This window comes from Gobio gobio, assembly GCF_949357685.1.
Source record: "Gobio gobio genome assembly, chromosome: 13".
NCBI classification, from domain to species: domain Eukaryota; kingdom Metazoa; phylum Chordata; class Actinopteri; order Cypriniformes; family Gobionidae; genus Gobio; species Gobio gobio.
Window position 1 is genome coordinate 11,043,643 of NC_137106.1, and position 24,232 is coordinate 11,067,874.

Below are 24,232 nucleotides of genomic sequence, written 5' to 3' on the forward strand. Positions count from 1 at the left end.
TGCCACTTTCATTTTTTATTTTGATGATATTGATGGATAATACCATGTTTTATTGTATTAACAGTTAAGTAACACTTTTAAGGTAAGTATGTTTATAGTAAAGAAATCCGTATAGCAATCATAATAGTAGGCACTTAGTTTACACATAACCAGATTATAATGGGATTAAAATGGCCCCATTTAAATAAGGTTTAAATAAATAATGTTAGGGTGGGGAAAAAAACGAAAAGAAAGAACAAAACATGGTAATACATGGGAACTTACTAGCTACAGTAAAACGTAACTTATTAACGTTAGTTATTGTCATCAAAGAGAGATTAAAAAGGTTATTATCTTGTTTAATGCAGATCGCGTATTTATTTATTTAGATTTCACAAGAATCACAAGAACTGCAGCAACTTCGGTAATTTGCCGGAAACTACAGTTACTATGGTAATTTTTTCCAAGCGCCCTCCCAACCAGGAAATGAAATCCGGCACTAGTATCCTCGGCTCGAATCCAGGCGGAAAAAGTCAAAAGATCAGCAGTGCAGAAGTAAATGCAGTCAGTGAAACCCGATTGTGCTTCCGAGAAGACTAAAAACGCACAATGACGCGATCTTTATAAGCTTTAGTTCGGCGCACACGCAACATTGTTAAGAGCAACATTTGCAATGCTATCTACATAACGCCTGCCACCGGTATAGTGGGTAACTTAAACAATACCTTTGTTATTTTAACACTTTACCCTCGATAATACAGCTTCCGTTTATTGTCGTACAGTTTAAACATGTATTTATCGGTATATATTGAGTACGCTCCGGATTGCAAACTAGCTGCGCGAAATGAATGGTTCCCGATACACGTTGAGTAAACTTGTAACACACCCGAAGTTTCAAATAATTAACACTAACGTCAAACCTTAGGCTGAAATGTCGTCGGACAAGTTAACGTGGACACTGACGGGAGCGACAGTGGCGTGTGTTTTCGCGGTGTATGTCGCCTCCGCTCCGCGCGCTGTGCCCGGTGGAGACTCAGGTAGGACGACTGCAGTCAGTCACATGTGTTTGTGTTTATGTCACATGCAGCCTATCACAGAACAGCATATTGCAGGCTACTATCACATACGCCATATGACATGAAGCTTTTGGAAGTATGAATTGCATGAGACCTATTGAGATTAATAATCTTTCTAGACACCTGTCTAAATCCATCACATAGCCACCCAAAAATCATTTGGACACTCAAGCCACATCTGAATATCATCACATTATGTAACAAAATATTAAAGGGATAGTTCACCCAAAAATGAAAATCAGCCCATGATTTACTCACCCTCAAGACATCCTAGGTGTATATGAGATTCTTCTTTCAGATGAATACAATCAAAGTTATATAAAAAAAGTCCTGGCTCTTCCAAGCTTTATAATGGCAGTGAATGGCTTTTTCTGTTTTGAAGTCAAGTGGTTCACGAGAGACTGGCGTATGACGTTGAACGCTCGGGTGAGAATAGGCCTATGTTAGTTCTTGCGGGAACCAAGTTTTGTTTCGCTCTATCCTCTGCGCTTCAGAGCTCTTCACCGGTACTTACGCTACACCTTCGCCCTAAGTCATACACTCTAAAAAAAAAGGCTCGTAATCATAGGGGAACCTTTTTTAGTGCTATATAGCACCAATTTTGGTGCTTCAGTGGTTCTTCAGTGGTTCTTCAGCTGTGCTATATAGCACCTTAGTCAAAGAACCGGTGAAGAACCTCTGAAGAACCGCTGAAGAACCACTGAAGCACCAAAAGTGGTGCTATATAGCACTAAAAAAGGTTTCCCTATGATTACGAGCCAAGAACCATTTTTGGTGCCATATAGAACCTTTTTTTTTTTAGAGTGTACGCTGGAACGCCAGTCTCTCGTGAATGCACGTACGACAGTTAGCGGAAATTACAGATTACATTTTGTAAAGTTAAATATGGATATTTTTCTCACACAAACGCATGGCTTCGCTCCAGAAGGCCTTTATTAACCCCTCGGAGCCGTGTGGAGCAGTTATATGATGGATAGATGCACTTTTATGGACTTCAAAACAGAAACAACCATTCACTGGCATTATAACGCTTGGAAGAGCCAGGACATTTAAATAATATATCTCTGATTGTAATCATCTGAAAGAAGAGTGTCATATACACCTAGGATGTCTTGAGGGTGAGTAAATCATGGGGTAATTTTCATTTTTGGGTGAACTATCCCTTTAATATTTTGTTATGTAATGTGAAGATATTCAGGTGTGGCTTGAAACAGTGAACATATTTTAAAACAGTGTTTACAAAGTGCTTTACAGTTTACAGAAGAGAAATACACAGGAAATGATAAAACAATATAAAAAGCATTGGACGCTTTTTTTGGTTGTAATTCAAAATGGCTCAGAAAAGTTGTTTTTGACCAATGTGTTTACAGATGGCATTTTTATTTTTATTATATTTTGGCATTATTCACTGCAGACATTATCCTCTGTGAACAAATGGGAAGGTTATTTACTGCTGGGTCAGACTAGAGGAGTGTGTCTGTGTCCCTCTCAAATCTGTCAAGAGAACAGAAATACTAATCCCTCTGGACTGACGTCAGAGCATTAATCACGAGAGAGAGAGTACATGATGATATTAATGCACTGCAGAATTGGTGAAAACATGCAGCGCTCTGCTTTCTTGTAATGTGTGTGTCATATTGAATGAAAGAATTGAACTGGTTAATATAAAATAGTCAGCAGTGTACTATTTAGATCAGGGGTGTATTATTTTACACCAAGTTACTTTGGCAGGTGTAGCACTACTAAATGTGCAAAATGAAAGGGATAGTTCACCCAAAAATGAAAATTCTGTCATAATTTGCTCACCCTCAAGTTGTTCCAAACCTGTATGAGTTTCTTTGTTCTCCTGAACACAAGAGAAGATATTTAGAAGAAACAAAGCAGAGAGAGCAACTATTGAGTACCATATAGGGGAAAAAATACTATGGTAGTCAATGGTTGCTCTCTCTGCTTGGTTACAAACATTCTTCAAAATATCTTCTCTTGTGTTTAGCAGAACAAAGAAACTCATACAGGTTTGGAACAACTTGAGGGTGAGTAAATGATGACAGAATTTTCATTTTGGGTGAACTATCCCTTTAAGTAAAAATATCACTTAACTGTAAAAAAAAAAAGATAAATAATTTGTGACAACTTATGCTTTTACATTGCTTAAACTCATCCAAATAAGTTTTTCAACTTTTTTATAAGTTATACAAGATTCAACTCATCATTTTAAGTCATTTTAATGTAATTTAAGTTGCAATGACTTAAACATCCTTTGAGGAAACAAAGTTGATGTACTTAAAAATGTAAGGCAGCAACTATCCTGATATCATAATTTAAATTCTTGAAAAGGTTTTCTAATATTAATCAGTTTAATATTTTAATATTATTGCTTAGAAAAAACTGTCACTGCTTACTAATATGTGAAACACCTTTTGTCCCAAAATCCTGTGATATGACAGTCTTGTGGTGCAAACATGCATAAAAAACAAGACAGGAAATTATATCCCTGCTGACCCTCATAACTGTGTGATAAGGTCAAGAAGTCCTTGAAAATATCAGATCATTTGACCTTTTTATGCAAGGCAAGGTTAGCTCAGGTTGTAAAATGTCATATGGTGGGACTCCCCCCAAAAAAACTAATATTTATCTGTAATAGTTCATGAAAAATACATTAAGAATTTACTTTTTTTTTAATTGATAGTTTGACAACATGACATTAGTCATTCAATTATAATTTTTTTAAAGATATAAAACATTTTCAAAACCATAGGAAGCCAGCAAAAATACAAAGTACATTTTTAAGAACTTATGTGTTTTAAACTAGATTTCTTTATTGTGTTTTATAATAGTTAATAATTCATGAAAATATATGAAAACTTGGGTTATCATTTGAAAATAACGATTAACAATTAAGTAAAATAATAAAAATTTTTTTAAAGCTGCAGTCCGTAACTTTTTTGGGTTAAAAATTATCCCAAATTTTTTTTTGAGCAAGTACATAACCAGCCATATTTGATATTTGACCACATGATATTAGTCATTCGATTATTATTATTTTTTTAAAGGTATAAAACATTTTCAAAACCAGCAAGAATACAAAGTACATTTGTAAGAACTAGGCATGTGTTTTGAACTAGTTTTATTATAGTTAATAATTCATGAAAGTATATTAACTTACTATTATCATTTGAAAATAATGATTAACATTTATTCAAGGTTTAAGTAAAACAATTTACACATTTTTAATTGATAGTTTGACCACATGACATTAGTCATTCAATTATTATTATTATTTTTTTTTTAAAGGGATAAAACATTTTCAAAACCATATAAATCCAGCAAGAATATTAAGTATCTACATTTTTAAGAACTTGGCATGTGTTTTAAACTTTTTATTTATACACTCTTTTTCGTCAGTGACCCATGGATGCAGTCTTGCACAATGCTTTAAAAAAAGTTGTCCTATAAACAGCCAGATTCACTAATTGGAATACAAAAATAAATGTTTTTCTTCTGGGGGGTGCAAACAACAAGCTGCTGTTCTGTGAGCTTTACAGCATGTGCACGGGCAGGGTGGCTTTCGGAGGCTTTCGGGGGGGAGGCGGCGGGGTGCAAGAAGCTGTTTGGGGCTTACGGAGAGAGAAAAAAAACAGCCAACCCCTTAAGCGTGGCGTTTTGGGACATTGCAGGATGCTGGTGTGATAGCGCCAGCTGAATGCTCGGCAGAAATTCTCCAGGTCTCCGTCTCGCAGTCCTAATCCCTTTAGGTGTGCTGCGCCCCGGAGAGGCTGAGCGGGCGCCCCGCGGGACCGCTGTTGTCTAGGAATGCGAGTGTGGAAATGATGGGGATTATGAGGGGAAAAAGGCTGCTGTGGGTGCCCGATGGTGTGCTATCACAGAGACACTTCGCTCCTTCTGCCGCTGTCCTGCGCTCAACTGCGTTTGTGCCCCTTTCTCTGTTTAGCCCTCCCTCCATGGGACAGGGCTCTCTATTGGGGTCTAGACACAGCACTGCGATGCCATGAATGAAATTGTGATGCATAACATGAGAAATTTTGATTACAGGGAGATCCACATGCTTTGAAATGCGGTAGACCTGGCCTCACCACACGTGTATTTATTTCTATTCTAAATGAGACTGTGAAAGCAGAGAAAATTCAGCTGCTGAAGTGTGAGGGGTCTGCACCTTCAGATAGAGGACTTCAACATGACAACGAAAACAGACGACCGCTAGTGATACGCAGGAAGTGCCAGCTAACAATTTCAAAATTTTGTGATGCACTGAACATTTCATATTGCATCAGAGAGCACAGATTATAGGATTTTACAGTGTTTAGACAAGTATTGCATCAGGCAGCATTGCTTAGATTTATACAACAGGGCAAAACATTTGGGATTAGTAGGCGAAAGGACTTTTTGCCCATTGATCTCTGAACTGCACTTTAAATACAGATTATTTTGTTTGTTTGTAGATATCTAGATTTTGGTTGTAAATTGCTACCCTTTCCTCCCTAAACCCCTCTGTGTCGATACTGTAATGAGCTGGGTTCCCACAGTCATGGAAAATAACATCTATGAATTTTAATATTCATCTCAAGGCTTGGAAAAGGAATGGAATTGAATGAAGTTTGAAGTCATGGCCACACAGTACTGTTAAAAAGTATCTTATGCTCACCCAAAACTGCATTATTTCAGGACTCTTTGATAAATATAAAGTTTAAAAGAATAACATTTATTAGAAATAGAAATGTCTTTACTGTCACTTTTGATCAATTTAATGCACCCTTGTTGAATAAAAGTATTCAAAATTGACCCCAAACTTTTGAATGGTAGTGCAAATGTAAATAATATATTTGAAATATATATATATATATATATATATATATATATATATATATATATATATATATATATATATATATATATATATATACAGTAAATGTAAAATGGATGTAAATTTGATTCTCAATTGGTTGGTCATAAACCAAAGTTCAATGGTCAGTTGAACTTTGTTACGGTATTTTGGCACAAATCCATCTGTGGCGTAGTTCAAGCCATACCTAAATTAGGCAGTTGCCAACATGGATGGGTTGCGTGAACTATAAGCAATAGACAAAGTTTTTCAGCCACGGCTGGTTATGATTGGCTAACGTCATTGCATAGGAAACAATATCAACGGCCACTCGCTATTGCACGCGAGTAAGTGTTCTGAAAACATTATAAAACCGTCATTTTGCAATGCATTATGAAATAGTTTACTTTTGGTTTGCGATGCAGCCGCTGTCAGGTCCAATACAGCTGTTTCATTTGTGAACTCTACACGGCTTCATTTGCAAAACAATCTGCAGTCAAATTCCCAGAACAAACATATCCTTTCGAGACATAAACCATCCACTTGTTCCTGACACTCGGATCCTTAATGGGTTCTAGTGAAGGGTCAATCATGAATGATTCGTTCATTTTGAACAACGAGTTGTCTCAGAGAGTGATTACTTCGTTTTGTGTTGATTCCTCACTCTCATGTCGTTCCAAACCCGTATGACCTTCGTTCATCTTCGGAACACAAATGAAGATATTTTTGATGAAATCCGAGAGCTCTCTGACCTCTCCTTAGACAGCAATTTAATTACCACTTGAAAGGTAGTAAAGACATTGTTAAAATAGTCTTTGTATAATGTGACTCCAGTGGTTCAACTTTGATTTTATTAAGCGACGAGAATACTTTTTGTGCGCAAAAACAAACTAAAATAACGACTTCATTCTAGCCTGTGTCAGTCTCTTACGCAGTTTTTGCGCACAAAAAGTATTCTTGTCGCTTCATACAACTAAAGTTGAACCACTGGAGTCACATGGACTATTTTAACTATTTTCCTTTCTGGACCTTGAAAGTGGTAATTAAATTGCGGTCTATGGAGAGGTCAGAGCTCTCGAATTTCATCAAAAATATCTTAATTTATGTTCCGAAGATGAACGAAAGTCTTACGGGTTTGGAACGACATAAGGGTGAGTAATTAATTTCATTTTTGGGTGAACTACCCCTTTAAGTGACTGAATGCCAGTGGGCGGGGCCTATGTTGCAATGATGTATAACTATTCGTTGATGTCTTGCTCTGGAGGCAGTCATATGTAAATGTATTTGCCCATGTGACATCACAAATCCCACAATATCCAAACAAGACGTTTTTGGAGCTTGATTAAATAAATGCTTTGTTTATAATGAAGAGGATGTTTTAAGCTCTGAAACTTGCAGGATGTTTTAATGGTACAAAGACCTCTTATATGTCAATAGATCAAGGCAAATTTGATTTATCTTGTCATGACCCATTTAAGGGTCTTAATAGAGTAATAAATAATCTATTAATTTAGGTCAAATACAACTGGAAACATGCTGAACAATCTGTCTGATAATCATGAACGCCTGGAAAGGTCCTGGAAACTGGTCAGAAAGTGTTGGAACCCTGAATGAGTTTTATATGTTGATGGTTGACAGGAAAGATCACAGTCACTCGTAGAGTTTTAAAGGGAGCTTTTTGTATGCGTGTGGCTCTGCACAGAGGGACTCCCAGGCGTTCATGTCCGTTTACGCCATACAGCGACGGATGGAGCTCTGCACATGCACCTCGAGTCACGGAATATGGGAAGAATGAATAGATTTGCTTGTGTATGTGTGCGTCTGTCTGCTCGGGGATCAGGGGAGCCGTGTGCGATGGAAGAGAATGAGCGTGTCGCTTAGGAAATGTCACACTGGGAAGATTTTGCAGGTTTTGATCCGGGCAAATTAATGCAAAACCCAGTGCAAGTATTTGATTTGGGAAAACTTTCAGGAGCGGACTTGTCTCTTAATAATAATTATTGGGTTTACATTAATTTCCCTCTCTGTTTTTCTACCACAGGAGAGCTGATCACTGCTGCTTGTGAGCTGGGGGTAAGCATTAGCTGCATTGTTTAATCAATCCACTCATTAACTCTTATAAGCATTAAGGAAGTTTAATTAAGTATGGGGGGAGAAGAAAGATGATTAATTTACTTTTCAGGCCACAGGTTTTTTTTATCCCCGCTTCTTTTCTATGTACTTCTTTTTTTTTTGACTAAGTTAGGACTAGAGAATGCTATAATTTGCAACCCTGTTCTTCAAATCCAATTAGACTGAATGGTTAGGCGATGGCTTTTGTAAGCTTCGCCTTATGTACGGTATAAGGCTTATTATACTCAACCCCTCTCCTTTTTGTGCATGCGTGTGTGCGCGTGTGTAAGCCGCAAAGAATGAACTAAATCGGGTTAACAGTTATAATAAGTTTTATTATTTAATAAAGTTTATTACGCCGTCACGATCCTTTTAGGGAGGCTGTGGCGGTGTCACTATGCCAGTAATCCCTCCCTCTGTCCGTGTGGCCTGCCTGTCTGCGGCTCTCCCCAGGGTCGGAGGGCTCTCTCCGGGCCGCAGGCCGCCGGCCCTCCCTTCCTGCTCCCTGGAGCTGTGGATCTTTTCTCCTTTAAACTCCTCATAGCAGGACTGCCCCCTACCGTGCTTTATGCTTTTTTCCCACCATGCCACACGCGCTTCCAGACCCGGCGACGTCTCTGCGTTGCCTTCCACACCGTCGTCGGCCTAGTGCAGGCACCAGTTCAGGCATTTCTGCCACACACCTCACACGTCACTTGCGCAGTCACACACACCTTGCTGGCACTTTCAAGCGTGCCCTTCTCGCCCCTGCCATCTGTTTGCCATACTGCCTCTCTCTTTCTTTTGTCCTTTGTCTCTGTGCCCCCTTCCAAGCATCTCTGTTCTTCTCTGCCTTGACCTCTCTTTCTTGTCTTCAAGCTGTCCGTTCTTTCCTCATATTGAATTAGCATCTTTATTCTACACTTTATATTCAGACATTTAGCAGGGTTAGGGAAGCTACTTTACAGATGATTCTACTCGTAATTTAAAGTTGCTCAACTGAAAAAGAAATATGCTACAAGCTAAGTAGCTAACAATATTATATTATATGGTATTTGTGGTATTGCATAAAATGGTATTGTTTTTTACTATTTCAGTTCAATGAATTGAATAAACGAATCAATTCACAAAAAATTAATTTGATTTCCTAATACGTGCTTAATATGAGAGAGTAGGGTCTACACGAAAACCCATTTTTAGTAGTCGACCAATAGTTGACTTAGTCCAGGGGTTCCATATGCAACTTTATGGACCCCCAAATACTGTATAACAATCCCCTTGTAAGGGACCCACTTCCTAAAATATTTATATCTCACAATTTTGAGTTAACAGCTCACAACTCTCAACTTGTGAGTTTATAAAACACAATGATTTATTTCCATCACACTTTAGTTTAGGGTCCAAATATCACTATTAACTACTTTTGCCTCAGTAAACTTCAAATTACTGCTTATTAATAGTTAGGGTAGTTAGGTAGTTGAGGTAGAATATGGTAATGTAGAATAAGGCATTAATATGTGCTTTATAAGTACTAATAAAATATCCTAGTAATATGCAAGCTAATAAGCAACTAGTTCCTATGAGAATTAGACCCTATCTAAAATATTACCTTTATTTCTTGCCATTTCAAATTTTTATTGCAAATCTGACTGATATTTTATATCTCACAAGTCTGAATTTTTCCCTTAACAATTCTGAGTTTACATCTTACAGTTATGATGTTTATATCTGCCTGTTTAATGAATGAAAGTGTCTGTCTGGATCACAAAATGTTTTCGTACATTCCATTTGGTATTCATATTACGTTCTCAAACTGTGTTTTGTGATCCAGACAGACCCTTTCACCCACAAATTAGGCAGGTCACAAGTCCCAGATTGGCCATCGGAAGAACCCTGGTGGTTTTTTATGTTACAATTAAACTATGTTTCCTAAAATCCTTTTTTCCCTATCTTTAAGTTTTGAAGACCCGCTAGAACTCTACTGCAACCCCCTATGGGTCGATCACCCCAATTTGTAAACCCCTGGACTAGTCAATGAATCCATGTTTGTTAACGCAAAGTAAACTGGGTTTGATTTGTTTTTATTTGTCAATAATATGTAGTTGAGTTACTTTTAAGTTTAAGTTACTTAGTCACTACCCAAAACACTGACTTATCACAGTTCCACAAATCTGGCTGACAAGGACTTCAGCCTTACGAAATTGTTTAGAGGGATCAGTTGACTGGGACCCTCTTTCCTGCTTTGATCTTGAACTCACACTAGCTTTTAGACACCCACTTGTCCACCGAATTTCCAATCCATCCCTCAAACAACCTCTTCTCAGAGACGCTTCCTTGCTTTTCGCTCTAGTGTGCAGTGTTTCTCAGCCTGCTGCGCCTGTGTGTGTTATCAGGCCAGTAGGAGTGAGACAGCCTTTAATAGCTCTAGTCCTTATCGCTCCTTAGGGGACTTAGTGCCTAATTGCTGGGAAGGCAAGGAGACAGGAGATCAGGATTTAAGGGAGGGGGAGGACAGTGTGACGCTGTAACCCGCAAAAGTAAGGTCTGCCTTTGAAAGCTGAACTGTATGGTGGTGATGTGGGGTGTTCTTTAGATTCAGTTGCTGTTATCAGAATGTTCCGCGAGATCAGAACAGTTTACAGCTGTGTTTTCCCCCAGGTGGCCCATCCTCCAGGATACCCTCTCTTCACCATGTTGTCTTCTCTGCTGCTCTCAGTGATGCCTCTCAGTTCTCCAGCACACAGTGTCAATGTCCTGTGTTCTGCCTTTGGGGCCGGGGCTAGTGGAGCCCTCTGCTTCACTGTCTGCAGGTAGGCCACTCTCAGATCATTAGACCAAAGTACATCAATAGTTACCATGTATAAGGAACGGGACTGTCTTCTGTTCATATTCTACTACACATAATTAAAGGATGCGTGATGCTCAGGGTTTTTAGCAGTTTCAGAGGTGTTTACAGCTAGATTTTGCATATGCACAAAAGTTTTCAGATTTATAAAACCACGCGTACGCCAAAACCTGGGGCAAAATTCCCTTTCTCCACAAAATTGCATCTCCGCCCCGTCTCCTCCCCGAAATAACCATATATGGAGCTTAGTTGATGAAGATAGTTAACTCCACATCAGCTACATAAATTCAAGATTAGCATATTCTGTCATGATCAGTGTTGGGGAAAGTTATTTTGAAAAGTAATGCATTACAATATTGCGTTACTCCCTTAAAAACGAATTGAGTTACTTAGTTACTTTTTAAGAAAAGTAATGCGTTACGTTACTTTTGCGTTACTTTTTCTCACCTGGGCTGGGCTTGTTTTTTATAACAAAAAAGTTCTATTTGTGTGCAAATGTAAAGACCTCTTCATACCAAAATGTAAATAATAAGCCTCAGGCTGAGGTAAAAATGCAAATTCACGTGTAAAAAGTATAGTAATCTCGTAATTTTTGCTCATGGTTTAACTGAATCATCAACGGTCAGCAGCAAGAAATTGGTCAGTAAAGGTAGATTAAATGCATACAAATATTTGTTTTATTTAACATTTAATTAATAACCATCATGTTTACACACAAAGCCCCTCCATTTACTCTCCTTTTTTTTCAACATGGGGACAGGAGAGCTGTCAGTCAAATAAATGCGAAAAAGTAACTTGCGTTACTTTTTTGAAAAATATATTTTGTTGTAAATTTGAAAATGAATGCGTTACTTTACTAGTTACTTGAAAAAGTAATCTGATTACGTAACTCAAGTTTACCCCAACACTGGTCATAATGATCTATAAATTGCTCGTGTGGTAACTGTTGTAAGAGAATATATGCTGCATGAAGATAGGGTATAGTTTAATTTAGTTACGGTTATAACTTATGTTGTCAGCTTGCTTTTATGACATGGCATTTTTGTTACATACTGTATTGCAATAAATGTGAAAAGTCGGAATGGACAGCTTGAGCAGACACCCAAATGTGCTCGACTACAACAACTCTTCCTCTTCTCAACATGGCCTTTGTTGCGTGTTGCTGGAGGTGGGATTTATGTAAATTTTAGGTTTAGTGATGTCACAACCCATGAATAAGCTTGTTGTAGTCCCTACCAGACATTTGTTGTAGTCCTTAAAATGTGATTTCTTTAAAAGAAAATATCTCCCTTTGCTTTGAACTTTGAGCGTCGTTACTGCAGAAGTTTAAAAAGTGAAATCATAATCAACCACCCCTTTAAGAAAATATGAGATAAGGTATGTGCAATCACATTACATTGCTAAAAATCATTCAGTATCCTTGCCTTGTTTAAGAATAACTAAATCAAAATAGTAATAAATACATTTCAGATAAAGTTTTCAGAGAAGAGTTATTCTCAATCTTTTCCTCTGGCCAAATAGTATTTTTAATTTCTTTAAGCAAATCAAATTTATGCAATTTTGCCTATAAGGTAAACATATTTTAGAATGTTTTATATAGGTTTAATTAAAATAGATTTTTCCCGCAGTGTAAATTAAGTGTCTGACTGTAAATAAGTCACTGACAAAGCATTTTAACAATAAAACATGCATATTTTACAGTTTCCTTCAAATTCTATTCTTCAAATACAATGGTGTTTTTCACATTATTGGAAAGACCAAGAAAGTGGAAATCTGTGCATGACACCAACAGGAGAGCTTGTACAGTACTGTGTCATTCAAACCGGCCAATGGACCGTTCGATCACCGAGATCAGCGAGTACTTCTGCGTGTCATTATGCGGTCTATGTTGCTGAGCCATCCGCTTAGACAGAGTCAAGTGCGCATCATTGATTCTTATTTGCGTGAAAATATTTTCTCAGAACATGAGTTCTGTTTTGTTGTTTAGAACACAATTTAAAGCAGAATTATCATGCGCCAAGCAATCCTCGCTGTAGTTAAAGGGTTAGTTCACCCAAAAATGAAAATTATGTCATTAATTACTCACCCTCATGTCGTTCCACACCCCTAAGATCTCTGTTCATCTTCAGAACACAGTTTAAGATATTTTAGATTTAGTCCTATAGCTTTCTGTCCCTCCATTGAAAATGTATGTACGGTATACTGTCCATGTCCAGAAAGGTAATAAAAAATCATCAAAGTAGTCCATGTGACATCAGTGGGTTAGTTAGAATCTTTTGTAGCCAGTGACGCTGCTGACGTGTTATCTGTTTCACCCGAGCTTCGTTTACAGTCTGAGGGACTCACGTCAGCAGCGTCACTGCGGAGTCGTGAACGCGGATTGACAACAGACCCGGAAGAGAAGACAATGCTGAATAAAGTCGTAGTTTTTGTTATTTTTGGACCAAAATATATTTTAGATGCTCCAAAAAATTCTAACTAACCCACTGATGTCACATGGACTATTTTTATGATATTTTATTAGCTTTCTGGACATGGACAGTATACCGTACATACATTTTCAATGGAGGGACAGAAAGAAATCTAAAATATCTTAAACTGTGTTCTGAAGATGAACGGAGATCTTACGGGTGTGGAACGACATGAGGGTGAGTCATTAATGACATAATTTTCATTTTTGGGTGAACTAACCCTTTAAAGGATTAAAACACTGCATTCCACATGAAAAGTGTTCAAAAGCAGTGCATCCACTACAAATATTTGTACATTTATGTAAAACATTTTGTAACTTCTGGAGAATGATTTCATTAAATTGCAGTTCTTAACTCCATTAATGAGAGTGGATTATCTAAACATCTATGTCAGATGTAAAACATAGTTTAAGTCATTCTGTTAATTAATTCGCTCGCACCAGTAAAAGAGTGTGTATGCACTGCCTAGGGCCCTATCATACACCCGGCGCAATGCAACGCCAGGCGCCATGTAAATAGCAAATCCACAGTTGCAAGCGCAACTGGCTTTTAAAGGGAATGGGAGATGAGACTCTGATTGTTTTATTGCATGTTACGCCCAGGACTCATTAAGAGACTAGGGACAACACTTTTGGACCATGCGCCTGGTGCGCTGACCGTTTTTTCCGTCGTTAAACTAGCAAAAGTGGATTCGGACACACCAAAAGTGCACCTGCGTCATGTGCTTCAGACCATGCGCTCCGATCGTTAAAATAGGGCCCCTAAATTGTTCGTACGGTGTGCACATATTTACGCTAAGTATATATATATTTTTTATAAATCCTGATATGTGCATGGAAATTACAGTGTTTATACATCAGGCCCAGGGCTCCAGACTGCGCCTAAAACGGTCGCAAAAATATTAATTTGTAAGTGATTTTTTTACTAAGATCTTCACATGTCTGGAGTCGTATATTTGTATTTTATTATATTAATAAATCAAATAAGTTATTGCTTACTGTCTCTCAAACTCATTTAAAGCTAAAAGGGATCAGGCCTTTTCGGGTCTGAGGCTCTGGAATAGTCTGCCTCATGAAATTAAATCTTTAAATGCTTTTAAAGCTGGTGTCAAATATTTCTTCTTGTCTTTTAGCCTTTGAGAGATTGGGTTAGTATCTGTTGTTTTAGTAGGACGTGTGTTGTTTTTATGTTTGCATGTTTCTGTTCTGCTAATTTTACAGCGCTTTGGTCTGTAGGTGTAGTTGTAAAGTGCTTTATAACTAAAGTGAATGTGACTATATTATATATTATACTATATATTTTATTATATACATGCATGCATGCATACATACACTACTAAGTTTGGGGTTGATAGAATTTTTAAATGTTTTTAAAAAAGAATTATCTTATGGTCACCAAGGGTTAATTTATTCGATCAAAAATACAGTAAAAATATTAATATTGTGAAAAAAATTAAGTAAATTTTTAATGAATAAGTTAATTTTTAAATGAACTGTTTTCTATTTTAATGTATTTTAAAATGTAATTTATTCTTGTGATGGCAAAGCTGAATTTTCAGCATCATTACTCCAGTCTTCAGTGTCACATGATCCTTCAGAAATCATGCTAATATGCTGATTTAGTGTTCAAGAAACATTTCTTGTTAAAAAATTCTAAAGAAGTTCAAAATAACATTCTATTTTTTAAGTAGAATTTTTTGTAACATTGTAAAAGTCTTTACTATTTATTTATTTATACTTTTTTTCCATGCTGTTGTACTACTCAGCTTGGCAACTATTCAGAAAAATGGAAATTTGTCTCCTCGAACATTAACTGCCATCCTAGACTTGGGGTTCAGTCAGCAGAAAAGTGGGTCTAAACAGGCAGTAGCTGCTGCATGTATTTTAATATCTACACTTGACTTTTGCAAACGCATGCCCTCACTCAGCTGGGTTTGCGAGCCAAATATTCAAGCTGCCCCGAGATTTGGCTGCAGTTACATGTCCAATGCAACCTCTGCTCTTAAGCCTCAAAGGATTTAGATCCAATTTTGGATTACAACAACCTAAAAAGTCATTTCCTTTGGCCCCCACAACCCCGCAACCCATCTTCCTTCTGTGGCTGATGGCAGTGGGGATTTGGTTGCAAACGCACACACAAACACTCTTAGCTCTTAAGTTTCAGTATATAATCTATGTTTTCAATTGAAAACATAAGCGTAATAGGTTTTGATGGTTATCTGTCTGGGCTTAGGCTGGGGTTTGGACTCATGCATGTCTGTTGGGCTCAGAGCAATAGCTGGCAGGCTTGGGATGCCAGAACTGGGAGGAGGGAGTGTTTTAGGGGTTTCAGAGCTTCCGGCACAGTCTGGGACTCCCTACTGGGTTGGCATTGGGGTCCTTAGGTGCTTCGCCCGTGCCCAGTGGTAATGCTGAGGTGGCGTGCCACTCCCAGTAGGAACACTACCGGACAGGCCTGTCCCCAGGCTGCTACCCTGGCACCCTGCACCACTCTGAGGCTGACCATTTTGTGCCCTATACATTATCTGCCATCTTTAGATTTGAGGAATTTCAGTGCATAAATGCTTGAATGCCTGTTTTGTTGTTGCTTGTTACATATAAATTCTTTCCCGACTTTATTGTGCACTATATGGGTCAATGACATGATGCTATTTTTTGTCTGGATCTATTAATTTATTTAAAAAAAAAGATATAGTGGGAGTTATAAAAGTAGATACAAATAGATAAAAAAGTTTGTTGAGACAAACTTTGATGTTGGCTTGAGCTTGTTTTAAATACAAAGATTTTCATTTTCAAATAGATTAAAGTTAAAAGTAGTTTTAAAGCTTAAAGTTTGATGTTTTTTTGAAGGCAATACAGTCTATCAGAAACAGCTATATAGATTTGAGCATGTTTCTAGCATTAATTAGCATGTTGCTAACATTAAATGGCCTGTTTTAGCATGCATCATACTGCTAGCATGAATTAACACATTGTTAGCATGAATTAACACATTGATAACATGAATTAGCATTTTGCTAGCATAATTTAACATGTTGCTAGCATGATAGATAGATAGATGGATAGATATAGACAGACAGACGGATAGACAGACAGATAGATATTGACACTATTATACAGTATGTCATTGGTGTAAAGACAAGCTGTAGATATTCCAAAATACTTAAGAGAACTTGGAAGAATTTGCGAAACTATAGAGCTGTTAGACATTCTCTTTGTGAAAACTCTTTGATGTTCCAAGTTAAATTAGGTAGACAGACTGTTCTACAGTGTCTCTCTTCCCAGACGTAGCACTCCATTTTCCTTTGATTTGTCAATTACAGATTTTTTTTAAACGTCATGGTTTGAGTGCCACAGACACCACATGCCTTTATGCTTCCATTCTGCTTCTGGGTAAGCCTTTGAGGATAGCTGACATCAATAATCATAATCGCTGATTGAATTACAAGCTAGGAAATATTTTTGGAAATTTAGGACTTTTTAAAATGGCATTTCTCTGATGCGTTTAGATAGGTGGAACTTTTCTGAGATTTTGGAATATGATTAACACAATTTGTGCACGGCAGTTGTTTATAAATAATTCAATTGGACGGTAAAGACAGGACACCAGTTTGTGTAGTTTACAAGTTAGCCTACAAGTATATCGTAGAGACCAACAAACATTCACCTAGCAACCACCCAGAATACCGTAGCAACCACACCACAACACTCTAAAAGCCGCTTAAAGCCACTTTCATACAGTATGTCTAAAATACGACTGATCTATTGCAAATGCCAATATTTTACATTTTTTAGTTATCGGCATTGGCCGATACGTTTCTCTGTTTGGCCAATGTGTTGGGAGCAGTACTTTTATTTTGGTTATATGTAGGCTTTGTATTGGTCACCTTGCTCGCTAAGATATTTTCATCTATATCAGCCAAAAATCATTATCAGTGGACCACTAGTAGAGCTGCTATATTAATCGTTAAAGGATTGCAATCTCAATCCTAAATGACAACGATTCGCCTGTGTCTATTAAACCTTTGACAAGGAGAGCAGTTGTCATGTATAAGTTTGAAACTGCTTCACAAATAGTCTTTTCAACCACACAGGATGGTTATTTCTGTTACAAATATTCATATTATACCCTGGTCTGTCTGAATACTCAATTCTGGCTGGAAGGTGTGCAATAAAACCGTTTAATGCACCGCAAAGACTTTCTATATAGGAAGATATTGCACTCCGATTTATGTATGGGAGAAAGTGCAACACCCAGTATGTCGAATAAGCCCCTCCTGCTAAATGAAAGAGCCAATTGTTGATTAGTAAAGTCATTCCATTTGAAGCTCCGGTTGCTATAGAAACAGGCAGTGTTCTGAGACGCGCGTTTCGGACTGCGCATGCGCATTAGCTTTGTCCAGGCTGAAAAAGAAATGACTTTTTTTTGAGGAAAACATTCCAGGATTTTTCTCCAATCCACACAATGGTTTTCAATTGCAACCAATGGGTAGAAGAAGGTCCAAATCAATGCAGTTTCAAAGGACTTCAGAGGGCTCTGCACGATCCCAGCTGAGGAATAGGGTCTTATCTAGCAAAACGATCTGTTATAAAAAAACAAAAACAAAAAAAACATTATATATATATATATATATATATATATATATATATATATATATATATATATATATATATATATATATATATATATATATATATATACATATATACATATATACATATATACATATATACATACATACATACATACATACATACATACATACATACATACATACATATACATACACACACACACACACACACACACACACACACACACACATACACACATACATACATATATATATATATATATATATATTTTAACCTCAAATGCGTGACTTGTTCATGGCGTATGATGTTGTCACGTCGGAAAGGTCATGCGTGATGTAGGCGGAAGTACCGACCCAGTGCCGAAAAAAAACTTGTTTTCAACGCTGCCATGCTAATTTTAATAATAAAATAGCTTCGCTAATCGCAACATTATATTTCTCAGCATCAAGGGCGCATCAAGAGTTTTTGAAGTAATTAAAAACTCATATTCAAATTCATTCAAATAAATGTAATCTTACGCACTTTATTTCTGTGTCTGAATCAAAGCGGGCAGAATGCTGTAACTGATGAAAATAACCGGCAGTTTTACCCTTCCTGTCAAATATTGCGCTGCAAACATCAATAACAGCTTTAAGTTGTGCTGGCAAATGACCATGGTATAAGCGGGATAATCCACGGCAAGCTGTGCATTAAACGATTTTAATGCACTTTGTGTCAGGCGGTTCTTTGCCTCCACGTTAAAAAATATTTGAATGCACAGCTAGCCTTGGATGGTCCCTTACTTATCACAGAGATAAACACTGATGTCTACAATAGAGTAAATTGCCTTTTGAAAGTAAAGCTTCAATGATTATATCGAATACCAGATGGCAACAAGACTTTTAAACAAATGTATTTGTCATTGAGTCATTCATTCAAGAGATTCGTTCAAAAACACTGATTCTTGCAATGAAACAAGTGAAGCATTTATGAGTCATTGAATCATTCATTCAACCCATTTTTTTTTTCATAATTCATTCAGATTATTTCAACATTTTAAATAGACTGCAGCAAATAACATTTTGTCAGAACCTCTAGTCAAGTCAAGCCAAGCCAACTTTATTCATGTAGCTCTTTTAACAATGCCGATTGTTTCAAAGCAGTTTCTCAGAGTTAAACAGGAAAATAATGCAACAGAATTTTATTCAGCCGTTCTGGAGAAAACGGTGATATCATCAGTTCATTTAAATTATCATACGTGACAATGTGGGCTTTAGATCAGTAATTAGATTAGTAATTTGGTTTATACGGTTAATTTAGTTTAATAATTCGATTTATTTAGATATTTAGTTGAAAAATGTAGTGTCCTCCCCAACTGAGCAAGCCAAGCCAGATGCATGCCATCTAGTAAATTACATGTTATGTTGTTTAGTTGTCTGGCCAGAATCGTGATCTCTGTTTGAAACAAAAGAATTGACCTATCGGTAAGCCCCGCCCCCCTTAGTTACTGTTGCTAACTCGGACAAACAAACGGAGTTGCTATATCTTACAATGTACAGCTGTCAGTGTGAAAATCTTATCCCAAGATGTTTTTGGACACAGATTGTAGCGTATATCCCGTCCGAATGATGGCCAAACTTAACTGATGTTTTATCAAGTTTATTGCATCATTATTCACTCCAAAAAATCATCGTAAGAGCTGAACAAACAAAGCATAAGAAGTGCGCATTAACGTCTCATTCACAAACTATCTCTCTCCGTTGCCTTACCATTAACATACACAGCAAATTACACAAAAATACTCATACAACTAACAGTAAACAAACATACACACAGACCGTATGCCTTTTCGAGGGTGCAGTTAATAACTGGTAAACTTTGTTTCTGCAAAACAACTCAGATAAACTGCGTGCAAGCTCTTCCTTGACTATAATACCCATCAAAATAGGAGTTCTCCTTAGTAGGACAGATAATGTAGACCTTAAACATATCTAAAATTAAATTAATTTACATATAAACAGTTTAATATGGAGAGGCACTGAAATGTAGACCTTCGTGTTTTTGACCTACAGTGTTACATGACGTGAGAACAGTTAGTTATTTCGGTTTGTATGTTAGCAGGGACTTTAATCGTTACTTAACGAGAGTATGACAAACAGAAAATCCTCTCAGGATACCTGGAATCAGTGTTACAGTACCTCAGGCACGACGTTTTAGCATTTTTGTAGCATAAACACCATCAAACCGATGAGAGCTTCGGATTTTCCAATGCATCTCTATGGCGCTGAAACCTAAAGATGTGCAAGTTCCGGTCCCAGCGCAACTGATACTCAACTGCTATTGGCTCATCTGCGTTCGAGGGGAGGGGCTTACCGATAGGTCAATTGTGATTCTCAATTTATCCAGAATCATGCAGCTCTACTACTAAGGAAACATTTTGATAGCTTAACATAATGATTACTTATCCTTTTCTGTATTTTCATGATGTCGATTACGTAATAGAAGTGGCGTGCAGCCGCCGAAGGTGACTTCACCCATCCTCCCCAGTCCCGGGTCCACCGCACCTGTGAGGGTGCACACCAGCCAAGAGCAGACGGGTCCAGCTCAGCTGACCGGGCTCCAGTGCCCACCTGTCTCGGTGCTTTTGTGTCCATATAAGGCATTTTACCATATGGTCATGACTGTGCTTTCCTCACTGGACCCTCCACTCGCTCTTAGTCACCCTATGGCTCTCTATGGTGAGCTGAGTTTATTAGCAAGATGGTTGCTTTGCGAGAGCAGCACCTGCGTAAGAATGTGATAGCCTATGCAAATATGAGCATTTAAAGGAGTAGTTCACCCAAAAATTTAAATTCTGTCATTATTTACTCACCCTCATGTTGTTCCAAACCTGTTCAACTTTCTTTGTGGAACACACAAAAACGATATTTTAAAGAATGTGAAAAAAAAGAAGAAGAAAAAAAGTCATAGAGGTTCAGAATGACATGAGGGTGAGTAAATGATGAAATAATTTTAATTATTCGGTGAACTAGACTGTCTTCAAAAAATTTTTTATTTGTTCTGTGCCATATTGATAGTTATACAATGTGGGTTTCATAACTTAGGCTCAATATGTTTGTCTTTGTATTTGTTTCTGTTTAAGACTAAGAAAAAAAAAAAAAAAAAAACGCTATAATTTCCCACGTCCCTTGGCTGCCCCCTCCTGCATACCTCTGTTGTCAGGTAAATCACCGACCCAGAAACAACAGCTCCTGGCAGCTTAAGCATATGCTTTATTAGCCAGTCTAATCTCTAAAACGCTCTGGTTTGCAGCCATTCGTTTTTGGTAAATATATTTCCTCTTTAGCTGTGACACCCACCCTTTGTTTTTCATGCCAAGAACCATTATATCTTGAAATATGAAGGAAAATTCTCGAATAAATACAATTTAAACCCTATCGACAGCTGCAGTTGATTACCACAGACAATAATATGAACTTGTCAGTTTGAAATATCAAACATGCATTCAGTGATGCAGTTATAGTATAAGTCTATGGCCCTGTTTACACCTGGTATTAAAATGCGTTTTGGTTGATCAGATCACAAGTAGATGAGGGAAATGCATACCCATTTACACCTGCTGTCTCTCTTTTGTCCACTTTCAACCACTTCTGTCCTGATTTCTTCAAGGGGAGGGTCTATGAATTGATTGATGATAAATTAATAGGCTTTTTCAGATCTTTTGATCAAATGTACAAAATAAGCTTGCACATATTACATATGAACACACACAGAGACGACAGAAAAACACTGAGAGCATCAGTTTTGGTTTCTGCTCTAAAAGACACAAGACCACACCGAATGTGGTGAGTGTGTGTCATAAATCAGGAATGGAACATTGTGCTTGGTACGTTTTTTGTCTTCAAACCAAACTTGGGTCTTCAGCTGACAAAGCTGCTTCCCGTCTGACTAGTGCACTTCCCATAATGTTTACGCATTAAGTCGGCAGAGAGTAGGTGGACTTTTGTGTGTAGTAGGGGTGTAACAGTTCTCTGTAAAAAATCGAACCGTACCGTTCTCCACCCACGGTTTGGCACGCACTTGCACCATGGTTCATCTTAAATCTGGCGATACATCTATAATATGGTTTGTTGAAAATGACAATGCATAAAACAGACAGACAGAGTTTGGCTAATGTACGTTTCTGTCGATGGATACACATTCTTGCTTCCCAATACATTATAACATAGGGTTTGACGATTAACCGAAAACGAATCGAAACCGAAATTTAGAACCTCTAACCGACGTTATTTTCCCATGTCGGTTATTTCGGTTTTCACGTGACTCCGCCCCATCAGTCACATCAAGTGCAGCTTGCAGGAACACTGAAAGATGCAGGAGCAGTTATCTTTGTTTATAGATGCTCAGTATTACTATGGTAATTGCATGTTTTACACAGTTTATACAGGTAAGTTAATTGCCGTTCTTATATGCGCTGATACACACACAGAGACGGCGCGTGCAAGCCCCGAAGCCAGATTACTTTCACTTGCGTCCTCATGCAGTTTGTCAATTAAATGATTTTTAAGGCCTGCCAGCTTGAACATTAAAGCGATTTTAGACCATCAGATGTGTATTATGTTGAACTAATGCCTGATATATTGTGACACACGAACACTCACAGACAGTAGCTTGCACATCGCGTGAAGATTGCGCGCAGAGAGGAGCGCAGAAACTCATTGTCAACGCCGTCCTGTGATTTTTCACTAAAGTAGCTTAGAAACTCAACCGTTATAGCATAGATTGTAATACCTTTGAAGTAACTACAAACCACAGCTTCATAATGAATAGAGACGGTATGACTAATTCACACACACAATCATTCTCTCATTAATGCATTCAAATAAATGTAATGTAGGCCTACTGTGCTAATTTATCTGATGTACAACAAACGGAAATCTGCCCCATAGACAATAACTGCTGAAAGTGAGCAGTTTCCTTCAAGTATTTTTAAATCACAAAGAAATGCACTTTTTCATTAGAAAAAAATATCCCACCTTTAATAGTAGAAAATATTCACAGTACAAACCTTATCAGTGAACTATGAAGGGAAAAAAAAACCGAGAGCAAAATAATCGTTCATTAATTGTAATCGAGGTAAAAATGTTCAATTAATTGAGATTTCTATTTTTGGTCACATCGTTACAGCCCTATTATAAAAGCAATGATAAAAAAAAAACGTGGACAAAACAGTCACTCTTTGTAAACTTTGTTCAATGCAAGTGCTGTTTGCTCTCAGACGACAACATCTTTGTCCTGTGTCGGCCACCGTAGCTTCTCTATATGCTTCAAAGGGAGGAGTGACCGTTGGGTGGTTGCAATTCGCAACCTCACCCCTAGTTGCTGCTAAAATTTACACAGTGCACCTTTAAGCAGTGCCATTTTAAACATTCAAGAACCAGAAGACACGAAAGAGAACTCGGCCATGTGCTGTGAGAATTGTGTGTGCGCACACGGAAACATGCGTCTCAGACAGCGTGCAAATATCGTCTTAACTTAAATAAAGTCTTGAACTTGAATGGACAAATTCACTCAACAACTATGTCAACATGCCAGTCTTGCTGAGGGTCCTAGCAGACATAGTAGGTTATGTTTTAAGTGAATGTAAACAGTTGAGAAAGACAATGCATGTATGAGTGTACTTCATCTGTGCATTGTCTTAAATTGACAGCAGCCCAATATTCCAGCTCTTTTTAATGTTAATCAAACAAAAAAAGATAAGGAAAATCACTCACTGCTCTAGATTGAACAGCTTTTGTAACTTTAATAAGGATTCATCTTTAATTAATACAGTCAAACATGCAATGTTATTTTACATTTGATTAATTTATTCAATTTCTGTACCTGAAAACTAACGTTAGACCTACCTGAAAAACCTGAAACACTGTTTATTTAATTTGTATCTTTGCTCTACTGTATTTATTTGTGCTGTTCCTTGTGGTTAGATTATTTGTCCAAAACCGTGACATGAACCGAACCGTGACTAATTTGAATGGTTACACCCCTAGTGTTTACACTACAAAGGCAATCCGGTCGAATGCGTTTTTGACAACCTCTGGAAGTGGTCAAAAGAGGTCAAGCTCAAATCTTTTTAGACCCTGTTTACAGCTGTTTAGTGTCATCCACTTGTGATCCAATCGACCAAAACGCATCTTAATACTAGAGGCACGTTCAAGTTCAAAACGGTGCGCAACGTTTTGCTGCGGTTTCCGGGTTGAAGGACATGTTTCCTGGAAACGGTGTGCAACGGGGTTTGAGATACGTTTTCTCTTGTTTGGTGGGTGTGTCAAATATGTCAGCCAAATCAGCAGCAACAT

The 24,232-nt window shown here is 37.6% G+C and overlaps 1 protein-coding gene across 2 annotated transcripts in view; it reads left to right on the forward strand.

Annotated features, from left to right (window-relative positions):
- The first annotated feature begins 450 nt into the window (after window positions 1-450).
- tmem260 (transmembrane protein 260) overlaps window positions 451-24,232 on the forward strand; it is a 58,166-nt gene continuing 34,384 nt past the window's right edge. Inside the window, exons 1-3 of one of the 2 annotated variants that reach the window (XM_079832511.1) lie at window positions 451-534; window positions 7,937-7,968; window positions 10,645-10,796. In XM_079832511.1, the coding sequence (XP_079688637.1) occupies window positions 10,678-10,796 (119 nt within the window). In that variant the 5' untranslated portion in view covers window positions 451-534; window positions 7,937-7,968; window positions 10,645-10,677. Of the gene's footprint in view, window positions 1,017-7,936; window positions 7,969-10,644; window positions 10,797-24,232 lie in introns of both variants that reach the window. The other variant, XM_079832510.1, reaches the window with a different exon arrangement.